The sequence below is a fragment of the Taudactylus pleione genome, unplaced genomic scaffold (assembly GCF_031769625.1).
Source record: "Taudactylus pleione unplaced genomic scaffold, aTauple2 ptg000083l, whole genome shotgun sequence".
In the NCBI taxonomy this organism is placed as follows: Eukaryota; Metazoa; Chordata; class Amphibia; order Anura; family Myobatrachidae; genus Taudactylus; species Taudactylus pleione.
In genome coordinates this window covers 1,441,482-1,457,864 of record NW_028284485.1, presented here as the reverse complement: position 1 = coordinate 1,457,864, position 16,383 = coordinate 1,441,482, and the positions used below count along the sequence as shown (strand labels likewise).

The following is a 16,383-nucleotide window of genomic DNA, read 5'->3' as shown; positions in this document are numbered from 1 at the left end:
AGGAATCAGTAGTAGAAAGAAAGAAGTGATAATACCACTGTATAGGTCATTGGTACATCCTCATCTCGAATACTGTGTTCAGTTCTGGAGGCCACATCTCCAGAAGGATATTAATACATTAGAGACTGTACAAAGAAGGGCAAATAAAATGGTGCAAGGTCTATACCACAAAACGTACCAGGAAAGACTAAAAGATCTTAATACGTATAGTTTGGAGCAGAGAAGGGAAAGGGTGGACATGATAGAAACATTCAAATATATAAAGAGTTTTAACATGGTAAAGGAAGGAGACATTCTTCAAAGAAAGAGAAGCATTAGAACAAGAGAACATGTTCTAAAACTGGAGGGTGTTAGGTTCAGGGGAAATTTGAGGAAAAATCACTTCACAGAAAAGGTAGTGGACAAGTGGAATAGCCTCCCATCAGAGGCGGTAGAGGCTAAGACAGTAGAGCAATTTAAACATGCATGGGATAGATATAAGAATGTCCTTCAGAAGAAGTAAGGATCAATAAGGGTTGAGGTAACAATATGTTTAAAAATGGGGCAGACTAGATGGACCAAGTGGCTCTTATCTGCCATCAAATTCTATGTTTCTATTAGCAGGGCCGGCTCCAGGGCTAATAGCGCCCTGTGCCGGCCTAGTGCTCAGCACTGCTTATTGGGGGCATGGTCTAAATTTGGGCGTGGGGCACCGGAATTGGGGGCATGGTCTAATTACCATAGTCCACACCTCATTGCATGACATTATCTGAGGGGCACGCCTCCAAATAACGTCAGGCTGGGGGGAGCCTCACCAGCTGGGCTTCCCCCAGCTCTCTCATGGCACTGAATAGATGGAGCGCGCATGCGCGCAGCATCCATTCAGACTTGGGGGTCCCGGCACCGCCACACAGCTGTAAGGGTCCCCAACTCCCCGATTTGACCACCCCCGGGCCACTTCGGCCCACGGGTGGAACATCAGGACAGTGCTGTCTACCTGAAATCGGGATGCTGGGGAAGGGTGCGCACTCTATGGATGGCGCCCCTGTTCGACTGCTCAGGTTGAACACCCCTAGAGCCGGCCCTGTCGGGGCGGAGTATAGCAGTAGTCATCGGCGCATGCAAGGTCACTATATTTTTTGCGAAAACGGAGAACTTTCTTACAAGCTCTGTCCCTGTGTGCAAATTATATTTCCTAAATTCGCAATGCGAAAATATCACACCACAACTGCATTTTAAATGCGGATTGTTGTAAATATGCCCCTTAAGCTTTTATTTTCTTATCTTTTTTTTTATTTTATTCTTATGGAACACGTATTGCATAGATACATTTAATTCCTAAATATACGGCTATGAAGGCCTGCTGCCACAGTTTCTATAGTCAGTTTATGACATGCACTGTGATTGTGTTGCTGAAGGAGTTGCAATTGTGCAAAATGTTATAAAAGGTAGAACATATTTATCACAAGTCTCTTCTTTACATGTAGTGTTGCAGGCAGTTGGAATAGTCTGTGGGCAATGAAGAAGTAGTAACATAAAAGTAAAAATACCCACTGGCCTTTTGCTTGTTAATAGAAGTAATCTAAGAGTTGTTTTAATTTTTTACATGTCTTTATTGGTCAAGTATATTTAACATATTTTTGGAATGTTGTTAAAGCTATTCTGATACTTTTTGAGTATTTTTCATTTATCGATCAATCTATCTATATAATTTTATATTTATGTAATATTTTTTATAAACTCTTACAGGGTTATGAAGAAGTGTCCCACTGTTTTTGTTCCATAAGAAGAGTCAGAGGAGATAATTACTGTGCCTTAAGAGCCACGTTATTCCAGTGCCTTAGTCAGACTACAAAACTTCCTCAGTGGCTGGATGATGACCATCTAATTGAAGTATGTACTGTTTTGTCTTAACTTATTACTTCTATCTATGGTCACACTTTTGTCTGTGTTAAGCCAGAAACACATAATTGAATCACTGTTCAGTTTGTCAGTACACAATTGATGGGATGTATCAGTGTAAAATGCAATAAAATTGCAGAAAATTGCTGCTTTCAGAAGTTTGCTGCAATAAATATGGCCATTTGTTTGTGTTAAAAATTTCTGCAGCATATATCTCCAATATCTACTGCTGAACTTTTTATCACAAATGGCACAACGAGCCTCAGAATTCTATAGGGCTGTGATGTGCCTGTAGCGGAAAAGCTAATTTCACATCAGCATGGACATAACTGCACATGATATTGTATTAGTAATAACATGTAATTTTCCCTTGTACATTTATATGTAGCATCCTTTGTGTGTGGAAAGGTGACAAGTCTTTTGAAGCTGGGAAAGAATGGTTATAGGAAGGTCTGTCTTCCTGAGTCAGCCATAAACCTGTCGTAATGTAGATGGCATAAAAGAAATATGTCTGTGGTAATTATAGAACAGCTGGTCAGACCCTTGATAAAAACAGTCATTAAGAGCCCTGTGTTCGGTTTGTGAACAGTGATCAAAAAAGTAGTTGTTTACCCAGGGAGACACTCCACTCTGAGCTGAAAATCACCCCAGGGAGGGGATGAGGGAGGTGCCTGGAAAAGCAGTCATAAATATGTGAGTCAACCCAGGCCCATTGTTCATTCTGCACGAGGCTATCGAAGGATACAGATGATCCCTAATTCATCACTGGGAAGGCCTCATCCCAGAACCATTTAATCCAACATGATCCAATGGTTTGTTTCTCAATTTTATTATTTTATTTGGTTTTCTGGAAATTGTAAGTAACGGCGTGATTCTTTTTAACTTTATTATAGTCTTTGTAACTTTTTGCTCTGGAAAACATAATTTTCCAGAGCTTGTGTCTAATAGACAATGAAATTAATAGATGATGTTGCCTAGAAAAGCTTCTTGTCACAGTAGTCCTTGCAGAGGGATCTCAAGGATCCCTCTCTGTTCCCCGCACTTTGCCATTGTGCTGGCTGATGACTGTGCATGCACACTAGGACTCCCGGGCCATGCATCTGGAAATCATTTCTTCAGAGCTGTCCCAGCAAGTAAGTATTGTTGCATACCGGTGTTTAAAAAAAAAATGCCGGTATGCCTGTGAATAGGGTCTAGCTGCATGGAAATGTATTTGTGATACATTATATAGATGTAGAGATTACTTCCAGTAAGTTGTCAGAACTTGAAAGCACACAGGCCACCAGCATTCAAGTCCAGTCATGATTGTCACCATGATTGTTTTTGGTCCAGAAGTACTGTCTGATATTGGCTAAAGTGTGTGGCAAATTTTGTCAGAAATCTTTGAGGTGCAACTATATAAAGTAGGAGTTCTTAACTGTAATTTGTTGAGTACCAGTGGCGGATTTTGCCTAGGGGCTGCAGCACCCCAGTAAAATCCACCACCTCTGTGTAGTCTGTGTAGTCAGTGCAGTACATGACTGCACTGGCTACACTGTGTGACTGGCAGTGGCTTTACTATTGGAAGCGCTACCTGCCTGTCACATATACCACAGGCAGCCCCAGGGGGAGGTGTCTCCTCCCTGGGACTGCCAATCCGGGCTGCTATTAGCAGAGAGCAGCTTCCAGGAGGAAGCCACTACTCTGCCTTTTCTCCAGCCCTAACCGGCTCCTAGGGGCTGCTGATGACGATGCAGCCTTTTGGAGGCCAGTAACATGCACGGCTCCCCATTGCTAGTGTGCATGTGCCAGTCCCAGCGCCTAACAGATCAATTGTGCAGGGACCCGTCCAGGAGGAGCAGCGGCGGGTGAGTGATTGTACCCTCCCTGCTCCCTCTCGTTTTCAGTGGCGGCAGCCCCCCTCATCTAAGAGGGTTGGAGCTGCCACTGTTTAGTACCAAATGACCACTACTGTATGTTGCTAGGTCAAAGTACCCCTTGGCAGAAGGTATGATTAATGAACATGTAAACATTTGTGATATTCATATCTGAATAATGTGTTACTTACTTTGACAAAACAAATTTAATTCTTTATTCTTCATAGTCATTTCTTTGACTATTCATAATGGGTTGAGTACGGGATCCCAATGGTCAGAATGCCGATGGTCAAAATCGTGATGGATTTTGGTATTTTAACCCAAATCTCAGCCCTTACCCTAGACCTAACCCACCCCTCCCGCATAAGTGCACGCTACTACTATTTGATTTTACACTCCCCTGCAATTCATACTTTCAACACTGGGTGGCCAGTGTATCATGTAATGTAGAACTTAATAGTGTTCCACCTACAGTATGTAGCAAGTATACAGTAGTGTCTGCTTTGTATTTTTAATAGAGGGCAAATGAGGGGTGTTGAGGAGTGTTTCATTTTTTAAAGGTGCAATATGCATTTACGGCTAAATCACTGTACTAGCACCAAAAACACTGTCACTAGGAAACTGTGTTCAGTTCTTGAAAAGACAGATTATGTACTTCTCATCCACCTGTATTGTGGCATAGTGGTAGAGTCACTGCACGTCATACTTGGCAGTAAGAATTTAAATCCCAGCTCCAAAAATAAATTTCTACTTCAGGGTCCATAGGGTATCCACAGGATACCTTGGGGTATAGGTGTGACGTCAGTCGCAGGGCACCAAAGAGTTAAGCTTTCAGCCTCCCAGGATGCACTAGGTCCCCCTCCTATACCCCGCCCCCAGGCCAAGGCACCTCAGTTTAGTTTGGTGCCCGGCCGGAGTCGGGTGCACCTGTTGGAGTGGGGGCTAGAAGAGCCCCTGAAGCTTATTCTTCATGCAGCTGTGGCTGCACAACTGGATGAACAGCATGGACAGTCAGTCCTGACGTCCATGCTGTCTTCCCTACACCCCGCCGGTACCAGAACGCCGGTACTGATCCGGGGATGCTGGTGGGCGTCTGGGGTCACAGCTAGCGGTGACCCCAGATGCTCCGGACCATGGCCGGATTCAAGGGGGACAGAGGTAAGCAGCGGGGTCCCGCGGTGGGTCCCCGCTGATCACATGGTCCTAAGTCCCCAGGCAGGGGGCTCCCTGGGGACTGGCTGCAGCGTGGAGCCAGGCGACCAACCTGCGCTTCCACTACCCCCTGGGACAGCGGACCGCAGCAGAGCGGTAGCGCTGCGGCGTCCCAGGGGTTAAATGCATGCCAGGGGAGCGCGCCTTCCCTGTCTCACAGCCGGCGCCTCCCCCGCTGCACACAGCCCTCTCTGCACTGTGCTGACTGGTCCTGTGTCAGCGCTCCTCCCCCAGGCCAGCTTCTCTCTGCTCCTCGGCGGCCATCTTCTCTGCAACGCATGGTGAACGCTGCTGGAAGTCTGGAAGGAAGCATCGTGGTCTGGGTCCCCCCGCATACCTCTCCTCCGCTGTGGCTCAGGTCTGTGTATGCAGCGCTGTGTCCTACCAGGCCCTGTGTCTGTGTAGTTGAGTGATCAGCGCTGTTAGTGCAGGAATTGTTATTTCTCTGCATTGTATGTGACTGTGCTAGCGCTGCCTGTAACTATTCTTCACTAAACTGTCAGCTTTATTACTGTCCCTGTTCTTTCTGCTAAAGCCCTTGCGGTGCGGTGCTGCAGGGTGGTCTCTCGCCTATTTAATACTTAATTGGTGAGAGAGGTCACATACGTGGTGCCATCATGTCTGAAAGTGATTTTCCCCTCCGGCTACAGTGTACCACGTGCAAAGTACCGTTAGCGGAGGGGGAGGGTAGCGCGGAGGGCCTTTGCCGGCAGTGTTGTCCATGGCGCGGCCTATTACGGTTACAGCACCGGTACAGGAGCCGCCCTGGGCTTGTTTCGCTCAGGCGTTAACAGCTTTAGTGGGCCAGTTAGCTCCGCAGCCCGCGTTTACTCCGATGGGTTTGTCCCAGCAGTCTGTGGTGTCGTCACCCATGCAGGGGTTCCCACGACAATTGGTGGTACCCCACAGTCTCCCTATTTCCCCGCTCCCGGGTTCTCAGGAGCCAGCGTGGGTTAACTCCCTGACGAGTTCTTTACAGCACTTGTCGGATGTATTGCAAGGGGAGTCTGTGATGCGGCCTCATAAAAGGCCGGTGGCGTCTCTGTCCGCTCCTTATGAGGATGACGAAGGGACGTCTGATGATGGGGAGATTCTGGATCCTTACGATCAGGAACCTTTCCATACTAAGGACGCTGATGCTAAGTCCAAAGTATATATTCCTGGACTTATTCGGGCGGTCCGCACAGCCTTGGTGATTGAGGACGAAGTTCCCCCAGCGGCTAAATCTAAGTATGCCTTTTTCAAAGATGTGAAGGGCGATGCCACAGTCTTTCCTCTTTCGGGTCAGTTGGTGGACCATTTAGAGGAGGCGTGGAAACAACCTGGCAAAAGATACCAGCCGCAGAGACGCCTGGCGGTGGCTTATCCGTTCGCGGATAATTATTTTGCTAAGTGTGAATCCCCTCCACAGGTGGATTCTCACGTGACCCGTCTTGTCCGTAGTGCCACATTGCCGATGCCATCCATGTCCTCCCTTAAGGATGCTACGGACCGCAAGGTAGAAATCTGCCTGAAGTCCGCTTATTCCCTTGCAGGGGGGGCAGCACGGCCGGCTATGGCCATTTGCTGGGTTGCCAGAGCGATGGAGCGCTGGGCGGATTCATTAGAGGCTTCTTTTGAATCCGACTGTCCGGCCGAACAAGCGGAGTTGATTGGCAATCTCCGTGATTCGGCCACCTACATCAACGAGGCGGCTCTAGACATTAGTACTCTGGTGTCTAGAATTTCTTCAGCAGCGGTAGCTGCTCGTCGCACCTTGTGGCTGCGATCCTGGAAGGCGGACGCAGATCCAAGAAAGGTCTGGAAGCGTTGCCGTTTACCGGAGAAGTTCTCTTCGGTCCGGATCTGGATAAGATTGTGGCCACGCTGGCGGCAGCCAAATCTGCTTGTCTCCCGTCGGCCGCTGCTCCTTCTGGTTCTGGACCATCGTCCTTTCGGTCATCTAGGGCCCAGGGCAGGCCCAAACCACAGTCGTTTCCTCGACAGGCTGGCCCTAAGAAATCGGGCAAGCCCCGGAAACAGGCATGGAGTACCAGACGTCCGGCCCCCAAGCCAGATGACAAGCTTGCGGCCTGACGGTCCGGGTCTCCCCTTGGGGGATCCCAGGGTGGGAGGCCGCCTGCTGCAGTTCTCCCGGTGTTGGTCGTTCACTACGACAGACACTTGGGTTCTGGAGGTGGTCTCTCACGGGTACGCCCTCTCCTTCCGGCACAGACCCCCGGCTCGATTCTTCACCACGGGTCTACCATCAGACCGGAACAAGGCTACGGAGCTGCGGAAGGTATTGCACACTATGCTCCAGGCTGGAGTTATAGTGCCTGTTCCATTCTCCCAGAGGGGCCAGGGTTTCTATTCAAATCTATTTTTGGTACAGAAACCCAATGGGTCATATCGTCCGATTCTCAACCTCAAAGCACTCAACAAGTCTTTGCGGGTCCCGAAGTTTCGGATGGAGACCCTACGGTCCATCATTCTGGCGCTGGAACCTGGGGACTACATGGTGTCATTGGACATACAGGACGCTATGGCGGTCATGGCGGCTTCTCTGCGGCTGCAAGGAGTCCGCATGTTGCCGTACTTGGACGACCTGTTATTGGTGGCAGGATCTCCAGAGCTCCTGTTACACCACTTGGACCTGACCATTGCACTGCTGCAACGGCACGGCTGGCTAATTAACTGGCAGAAGTCCACTCTAATCCCGTCTCGGAGGATTCTGCATCTTGGAGCCTTATTGGACTCGGGACAGCAAAGGATCTTCGTGACGGAGGACAAGATCTCTGCTTTACAGTCAAGGGTGCGCAGTTGTCTGCACAGCCGCCGGGTGTCCTTACACTCGGCGATGAGGTTACTGGGCTCCATGGTGTCGGTGTTCGACATGGTGGAATACGCCCAGTTTCACTCTAGACCTCTGCAGCACCTGATCCTGTCCAAGTGGAACGGGCTGCCTCAGTCTCTGAAGTTCCAGACGATTGTGCTCACCCCGGAGGTTCGCCTGTCCCTTGCGTGGTGGTTAAAGATGACCCACCTCAACAAGGGACGTCCGTTCTGGGTTCCAAATTGGGTCCTGTTGACAACGGACGCCAGTCTTCGAGGCTGGGGAGCAGTTTCGGGTCCACACTTGTTCCAGGGCAGGTGGACACCGACAGAAGCGGAGCTTCCAATAAATATCTTGGAACTCCGTGCGGTCTTCAATGCTCTCCTGCAGGCACAGCGGTTTCTCCAGGGTCACCCGGTGCAGGTCCAGTCGGACAATGCTACCACCGTGGCCTACATAAACAGGCAAGGAGGAACTCGCAGTCGGGCGGCTCTCGTAGAGGTCTCTCGGATCCTGGTTTGGGCGGAGCGCAATCTTCCGGCCATATCAGCGGTCTTCATCCCGGGAGTGCTAAATTGGGAGGCGGACTTTCTAAGTCGCCAGGACGTTCATCCAGGGGAGTGGTCCCTGCACCCGGACGTTTTTCAACTACTGGTGGACAGGTGGGGTCTTCCAGAAATCGACCTCATGGCGTCCCGGCACAACAACAAGTTGCCGGTGTACGGGTCTCGCACAAGAGACGAAGGGGCGTCTCTGGTGGATGCTCTGTCCGTCCGGTGGACGTTCAGGTTCGCATACCTGTTCCCTCCGGTCTCCCTTCTTCCACGGGTAATCCGGAAATTCAAACAGGAAGGAGGGACGCTCCTGTTGATAGCTCCCGCGTGGCCCAGACGGCACTGGTTCTCAGACCTTCAGGGTCTGTCCGTGGACAGTCCTCTGCGGTTGCCGCTACGACCGGACCTTCTGTCTCAGGGTCCTTGTCTTCACCCGGACCTGACTCGGCTGTCTTTGGCGGCGTGGCTGTTGAGACGGCCATGCTGAGGTCCTGGGGGTTTGCCAGCTCTATGCTGTGTACCATGTTACGAGCTCGGAAACCGTCTTCCGCGAGGATATACCATCGCGTGTGGCATACGTTCTTCCAGTGGTGTCGACCGAGAGGTTATGCACCGCGGGAGTTTCGTCTGTCTCGGATTCTCGCCTTCCTGCAAGCGGGACTAGATCATGGGCTTCGCCTTGCTTCTTTGAAGGTACAGGTTTCGGCCCTATCTGTCTGGTTTCACCGTAGGATTGCTACAATCCCGGATGTGCGCACCTTTATGCAAGGTGTTCTCCGTATTCAGCCGCCCTTTGTTCCACCTGTGGCGCCTTGGGATTTGGCTGTGGTCCTGAGGACTCTCCAAGGACCGCCGTTTGAACCACTGGGCTCAGTGGATATTAAATGGCTAACAGCTAAGACTGTTTTCCTTCTGGCCGTTGCTTCAGCCAGACGTGTTTCTGAGTTAGGGGCTCTTTCTTGTAGACCCCCTTTCTTGGTTTTTTTCATGGGAACAGGGCAGTGCTCCGCACTCGGCCCGAGTTTCTCCCCAAAGTTGTTTCCCAGTTTCAGGTTAACGAGGAAATAGTTGTTCCGGCCTTTAACTCACCGGGTCTTTCCGTGGGTGAGGCCTCTTTGGATGTTGTGCGGGCCTTAAGGACTTATGTGGACCGGACTTCTTTGTTTAGGAAGTCGGACGCTTTGTTGTCCTCTATGGCTTCTGTAAAAAGGGTTGGCCTGCTTCAAAGCAAACTTTGGCAGCCTGGATCCGTATGGCTATTTCTGAAGCTTATCTTCATGAAGGCCTACCGGTCCCTCCTTCTCTGAAGGCTCATTCCACTAGGTCTGTGGGTCCTTCGTGGGCAGCTTGACGTGGTGCCTCGGCAGTTCAGATCTGCAAGGCTGCTACGTGGTCTTCTGTCCATACCTTCGTGAGGTATTACAGGTTTGACACCTTCGCCTCTCAGGATGCTTCCTTCGGGCGGCGGATTCTCCTTTCTGCACAGGAGCGTCCCCACCCTTAAAGGATACTGCTTTGGGACATCCCCAAGGTATCCTGTGGATACCCTATGGACCCTGAAGTAGAAAATATGAGATATGGTAAGAACTTACCCTTGTTATCTCTATTTCTACGAAGTCCATAGGGTTCCACAGGACTCCCGCCCTGTCGCACCTGTGCTGCAGATGGGCTTTGCTCTGGTCACCGGTTTTCCGTCTCCCTCTGGTGAGAATGTGATTCTTGTATGTGTCCAGATCTTTGTTCTCTCTCTTCCTTCTCCTCCTCCGGCCTATGGCTTGGTAACTAACTGAGGTGCCTTGGCCTGGGGGCGGGGTATAGGAGGGGGACCTAGTGCATCCTGGGAGGCTGAAAGCTTAACTCTTTGGTGCCCTGCGACTGACGTCACACCTATACCCCAAGGTATCCTGTGGAACCCTATGGACTTCGTAGAAATAGAGATAACAAGGGTAAGTTCTTACCATATCTCATATTTTATATAATTCAATAATATAATATTATCAATACTATAATTTTAATTATAAAACTTTTTAGAATAAAATAATATTTAATCTAGAGGGTGTGAACAGTGTGTACAGTGCAGTATGTGTAGATCAGAGTCAGTGAGGATGGTGTGTGTGTATTTTATAGATACATACTGTACTGTAGAAATTACCACTTGGAAATATAGCAACATACTGTATTTCATATACTGGAGCCATAAAATGTCCTAATTACATCCCCTCTCACAGTCCACACATAACCTCACACACTGTCTTTCTTTCACATCATCCTAACATTTGGCAGACATTCCTGTGTGATTGGATTATACAGCCCACCAAGAAACTCTGCAGTCTATTGCAATATATAGCACCTATCCTTGTGTATCAATGCCTATTTCCCTATAGATTGTAAGCTTGCGAGCAGGGCCTTCCTACCTATATATCGGTCTGTTATTACCCAATTTTGGCCTATTAATGTTCCAATTGTAAAGCGCAACGGAATATGCTGTGCTATATAAGAAACTGTTAATAAATAAATAAATAAATAATAAAATCACATTTTAGATAAATGACATAGAAATTAGTGTTTGGAAATATAGCACCATACTGTATTTCATATATTGGAGCCATAAAATCACATTTTAGATAAATGACATAGAAATTAGTGCTTGGAAATATAGCACCATATTTCATATGCTGAAAAAAAACCTGTTGCTATATTTCTAGCTGGATACTAGAACTCTATAATAGAAGCTTTTAGTTTCAGTTAATCTTCACTATATAAGAGGTAAAAAGACAGCAGCTTCTACCTGTAGGTGTTATAGCATAGGGGTAAGGTGACTGACCACCAGGTGTTCAGGGTTTCAAGCATTCTTGGTGTAAGCACTTTTTTTTTTTGCTACAAAAATAAATTTATATGATTCAGTAATATAATATCAATAATATCAATTTCTAGTTGGAACTAGAACTCTATAAGATGTTCAGCAGCAGGAAAATGATATACTTTTGAGCAAGGTATGACCAAGGGTTGGTGACAGGGTGCGGGGGAGTGGAGTGTGTGTAGAAAGGCTGTTGCTGTGTTTTGGGTAAGGGAGGAGGCACGCAGAGCCACCAGAGCTATGGTCAGAAAGGGGGAGAGCTGGTGCTGTCACATTGCTGTGGCTGGGGGAGGGGAGCAAACAGAGCCAATTATGGGGATGGGGGAGGATAGCTGCTTTGAGTGTGTGCACTAGATATAGGATATCAAAAGAAAACATTGGACCGGAAGTACCAATGTTTTTAACATTGACTACAAAGATCGTTTTAACCTAAACATTGGTTCTGGAACATCAATGGCACCCCTGCACTGCTGACACTGCCAGTATCCTTAACTGAGGACACTGCCAGCAATGCAGCACTGCCATCCCATCTCATCTCATTGGCTGCTGCTGTTGCACACACATCTCCGCCAGTGCTGGCAGAGATGTGTGTGTAAACAGCAGCCAATGAGAGTCAGACAGACTCTCATTGGCTGCTGCAGCACCCACTGCAAGAGCCGGGAGGGCTGACGTGCGGACGTTGCGGTGCCGGGAGCCGGAGCAGGAGTGTGGATGCAGGTAAGTTTTTTATAAATGTTTTATTTTTTTGCTATGTATTGGGAGGGGGAGTACCTCTACTGGAGGCAGTAATTGGGGGCACCCTATACTAGGGGCAGTAATTGAGGGCACCACTGGGGGGAACATCTACTGGGGGCAGTAATTGGGGGGCACCACTGGGGGGAACACCTACTGGGGGCACAAATTGGGGGGACTACTACTGGGGGCAGTAATTGGGACTACTACTGAGGGCAGTAATTAGGGGCACCACTGGGGGGAACCTCTACTGGGGGCACTAATTGGGGGCACCACTGAGGGGAACCTCTACTGGGGGCAGTAATTGGGGGGACTACTACTAGGGACAGTAATTGTGGGGACCTCTACTTGGGGCACTAATTGGGGGGACTACTACTGGTGGCAGTAATTGGGGGCACCACTGGGGGGACCACTACTGGGGTCACTAATTTGGGGGCCACTACTGGGGAGACTACTACTGGGGGCACTATATAAAGGGCACTGCATAGGGGAAGACTACTACTGGGGGCACTGCATGGGGGGACTGCTACTGGAGGGACTATATATTGGGCACTGCATAAGGGGGGGTCTACTACTGGGGGCACTATATAATGGGCACTGCATAAGGGGGGGTCTACTACTGGGGGCATTATATAAGGGGCTTACTACTGGAGGCACAAGGTACACTGCACTGGGGGCACTAAATAGGGAGGACCACTACAATGGGCACTGGATAGAGGGGACCACTACTGGGGGGCTGCATAAGGGGGATTACTACTGGGGGCACTGTATAAGGGGCACAACTGGGGGCCTGCATAAGGGGGACCACTACTGGGGGCACTGTATAAGGGGAACTAAAGGGGAGCTGCACAAGGGGGACCACTACTGGGGGTACTGTATAAGGGGAACTAATGGGGAGCTGCACAAGGGGCACTACTACTGGGGGCACTGTGCAAGGGGCATAACTGGGTGCCTGCATAAGAAGGACCACTACTGGGGGCACTGCATAGGGCGGACTGTATAAGGAGCACTAGGGGTTAAGGTGCATATGGAAAGGAATGTTAAGAGTGACGAGAAAGGGTTTATGTGTCCTGTTGACATGCCCCATTGTCAAGTAACCCTGCCCCTTGTGACCACGCCCATTTTTTTGCCGCACGCCTTTGGCACGCGCATATTGGGGGGTGCGCCATTTAAACATTTGGCCTGAGCCCCAAATACCCTAGTTACGCCACTGCTGCCATTCCATGTACTGAAGACACCAACAGCAACCCCTGCACTGCCGACACAGCCAGCAATTGTCACGTGGGGGGTTGTGGTGCTCACCTGTCTGCTGGAAACAGGAAACTCTATGCCAACTCTTGCAACCCCGGACTGAGCTGGTCCATGAGAAGTCCCTAAGTGTCCTCAGTGAAGGGTACTGGAGATTTTGTCAGTGCCAGTGATGTCTTCAGTGCAGGTTTTCTGGCTGTGTCGGCAGTGCAGGGGTTGCTGACGGTGTCCTCAGTATGTGGATTGGCCTTGCTGTGGTGCTGGCAGTGTCCTCAGTGAAGGGTACCGGCAATGTCAGCAGTGCAGGGGTGCCAGCAGTGTCCTTAGTGCAGGTTTGCTGACTGTGTTGGCAGTGCTGGGGTGTTCTCAATGCAGGGTGCCGGCGTTGTCGGCCGAGTGGGGATGCCAGTGGTGTCCTCATTGTAGGTTTGCTGGCTGTGTCGGCAGTGCGAGGGTTGCTGGCGGTGTCCTCAGTACATGGAATGGCAGTGCTGTGGTGCTGACAGTGTCCTTAGTGAAGGGTACCGGCGATGTTGGCAGTGCAGGGGTGCCAGCAGTGTCCTCAGTACAGGTTTGCTGACTGTGTTGGCAGTGTAGGGGTATTCTCAATGCAGGGTGCCGGCAATGTTGGCAGAGTGGAGGTGCCAGTGGTGTCCTCAGTGCAGGTTTGCTGACTGTGTCGGCAGTGCAGGTGTGTTCTCAATGCAAGGTTCCGGTGGTGTCGGCAGAGCAAGGGAGCCAGCGGTGTCCTCAGTGCATGTGTGCTGACAGTGTCTGCAGTGCAGGGGTGCTGGTGGTGTCCTCAGTGTGGGAGTGTCGGCAGTGTGGCGGTCGCTGATGGTGCCCTCAGTAGGTGGGGCAGCAGTGCAGGGGTGCCAGCAGTGTCAGCAGTGGTGGTGTCAGCAGCAGGGATGCTGCCAGTGGGGTTCCAGTGGTGTCAGCAGTGGGGGTGCAGGCGGTGTCATGCAGCGGGGGATGGCGAGCGCCATCTTCTTTTGCTTCCTGTGTGCATATTAAATGGGCTTATATGCATTTGCGGCTAAATGCATTTGGTGCATTTGGTGCTAGTAGCAGCTGAAACACTGTACTAGCACCAAAAAAACTGTCACTAGGAAACTGTCATTAGTTCCTGAAAAGACAGATTCTATACTTCCCATCCACTGCTATTGTGGCGTACTGGTAAAGTCACTGCACATCACACTTGGCAGTTAGAGTTTGAATCCCAGTGTAAACATTTTTTTTTGCTCCAAAAATAAATTTATATAATTCAATAATATAATATTATTGTAATAACAATAAAACTTTTTAGAATGATATTATGTTTCATTTAGAGGGTGTGAACACGGCATGTGTGTGTAGTGATTTCTTAGTGCAGAAATTTCCCCTTGAAAATATGGTTTCATATTTCACATACTGAGACATAAATTCACATTTTAGATAAACAAAGAAAATAATGCCTGTAAATATGGCTCCTTATTTCATATACAGTACTGGTTCTAGATATACATTATAATTCAAAAACTGGCCATCAGTAATTTACAGTGTGTTCATGTCCTTTTTCAGAATAACCCTACCCATTGTTTGCCTCAACACAGAGGGGGAGGGAGGAGGAATTCATTTGTAATGGCTGCACAATTTAAACAGACAATAAATCAAGTTTTCATTAGCCCTCCCCCTATATTTTGTTACTACTCATTAATGTTGCCCTTTGTGTCTAGAGACACTTTTATACATTCGGTTCCTCCCAAAACTGTACTCATTTTCCATGGTTATATTGTACATTCATTGACCAGTAATGTAGCTGGAAGCACAATGTTTTGTTTTCCACACTGTTATTACAGTAAAGTATACACAGTATGTCAGTTGCTATATATATATATAGAGAGAGAGAGAGAGATATATAGATATATATATATATATATATATATATATAGATGGATGGTCGGCCACCCTCGTGTTTTGGATCAGGAGCTCCCCTGGTTTTGGATCTGAATTTGGCTTTGGATTTTTTTCCTTGGTGTTTTGGTTCTGGATATTTTCTTAAAATATCATAAAAAACAGTTAAAATCACAAAATGGGCTTGTTTTTGATCCTACAGTATTATTACCCTCAATAACATTTATTTACAGTCATTTCAAATCAATTTTGACCACCTCACAATATTATTTTTTTCATCTAGTTAAGGCCAAAAGGTTGCATCCAGCTAGCTGGCTGACTAAGCTAAGTGACACAGTGGGCGACACTAACATGTGGCAGTTCATCTTCCAATTTCCAATATGGATACAGTGTGTTATACAGTGTGGGTTGGATACACCTATAGTGCACATACTGTGACAGCAGTGTTGGCATAGCAGGGTTTCTGTTGGTGTCCTCAGTACATGGAATGGCAGTGCATTGGTGTTGGTAGTGTCCTCAGTGAAGGGTACTGGTGATGTCGGCAGTGCCAGTGGTGTCTTTAGTGCAGGTTTGCTGGCTGCATCAGCATTGCAGGGGTTGCTGACAGTGTCCTCAGCATTTGGATTGGCTGTGCTGCGGTGCTGGCAGTGTCCTCAGTGAAGGGTACCAGCGATGTTGGCATTGTGGGGGTGCCAGCAGTGTCCTCAGTGCAGGTTTGCTGACTGTGTTGGCAGTGCAGGGGTGTTCTCAATGCAGGGTGCTGGCAATGTCGGCAGAGCGGGGGTGCCAGTAGTGTCCTCAGAGCAGGTTTTCTGGAATGGCAGTGCTGTGGTGCTGGCAGTGTCCTCAGTGAAAGGTACCGGCAGTGTCGGCAGTGCGGGGGTGCCAGTGGTGTCCTTGGTGCAGGTTTAGTGGCTGTGTCAGAAGTGCGGGGGTTGCTAACGGTGTCCTCTTCATGTTATCATCATCATCGGTGTCCCATTCATTTTAAAATACTACACTATGGGCATCATTTATTAACGAGTTTTATCACCAAAACGAGTGATACCTTCCTTGTATATGATAACTGGTGCTCCAGCCAATCAGCTCCCAACTGACAACTGTTAGAAAAGTGACAGTTGGGAGCTGATTGGCTTGAGCAACATTTTTCATACACAGTGACATTTATCACTCATTTTGGTGATAAAACTCGTTAATAAATGGGGGGCCTTTGATGGTTTCCTTTTGTTCTCATAATTTTGAGGTAAATAAAGGACACAAAGGGCCTGGATGGAATTGCAGAACCGCACATAAGCGCACACAAGTGGCTGTGCAATTCTGGCCATTGCAAAT

At 48.7% G+C, this 16,383-nt stretch overlaps 1 protein-coding gene across 5 annotated transcripts in view; it reads left to right on the top strand.

Annotated features, from left to right (window-relative positions):
• Positions 1–16,383, top strand: part of LOC148532117 (ubiquitin thioesterase otulin-like) — a 138,243-nt gene that overhangs the window by 73,768 nt on the left and 48,092 nt on the right. For all 5 annotated transcript variants that reach the window (XM_088468264.1, XM_088468263.1, XM_088468259.1 and 2 more), the window contains one exon: positions 1,729–1,872. In XM_088468264.1, coding sequence (XP_088324390.1) covers positions 1,729–1,872 — 144 coding nt within the window. The remainder of the gene's footprint in view (positions 1–1,728; positions 1,873–16,383) is intronic.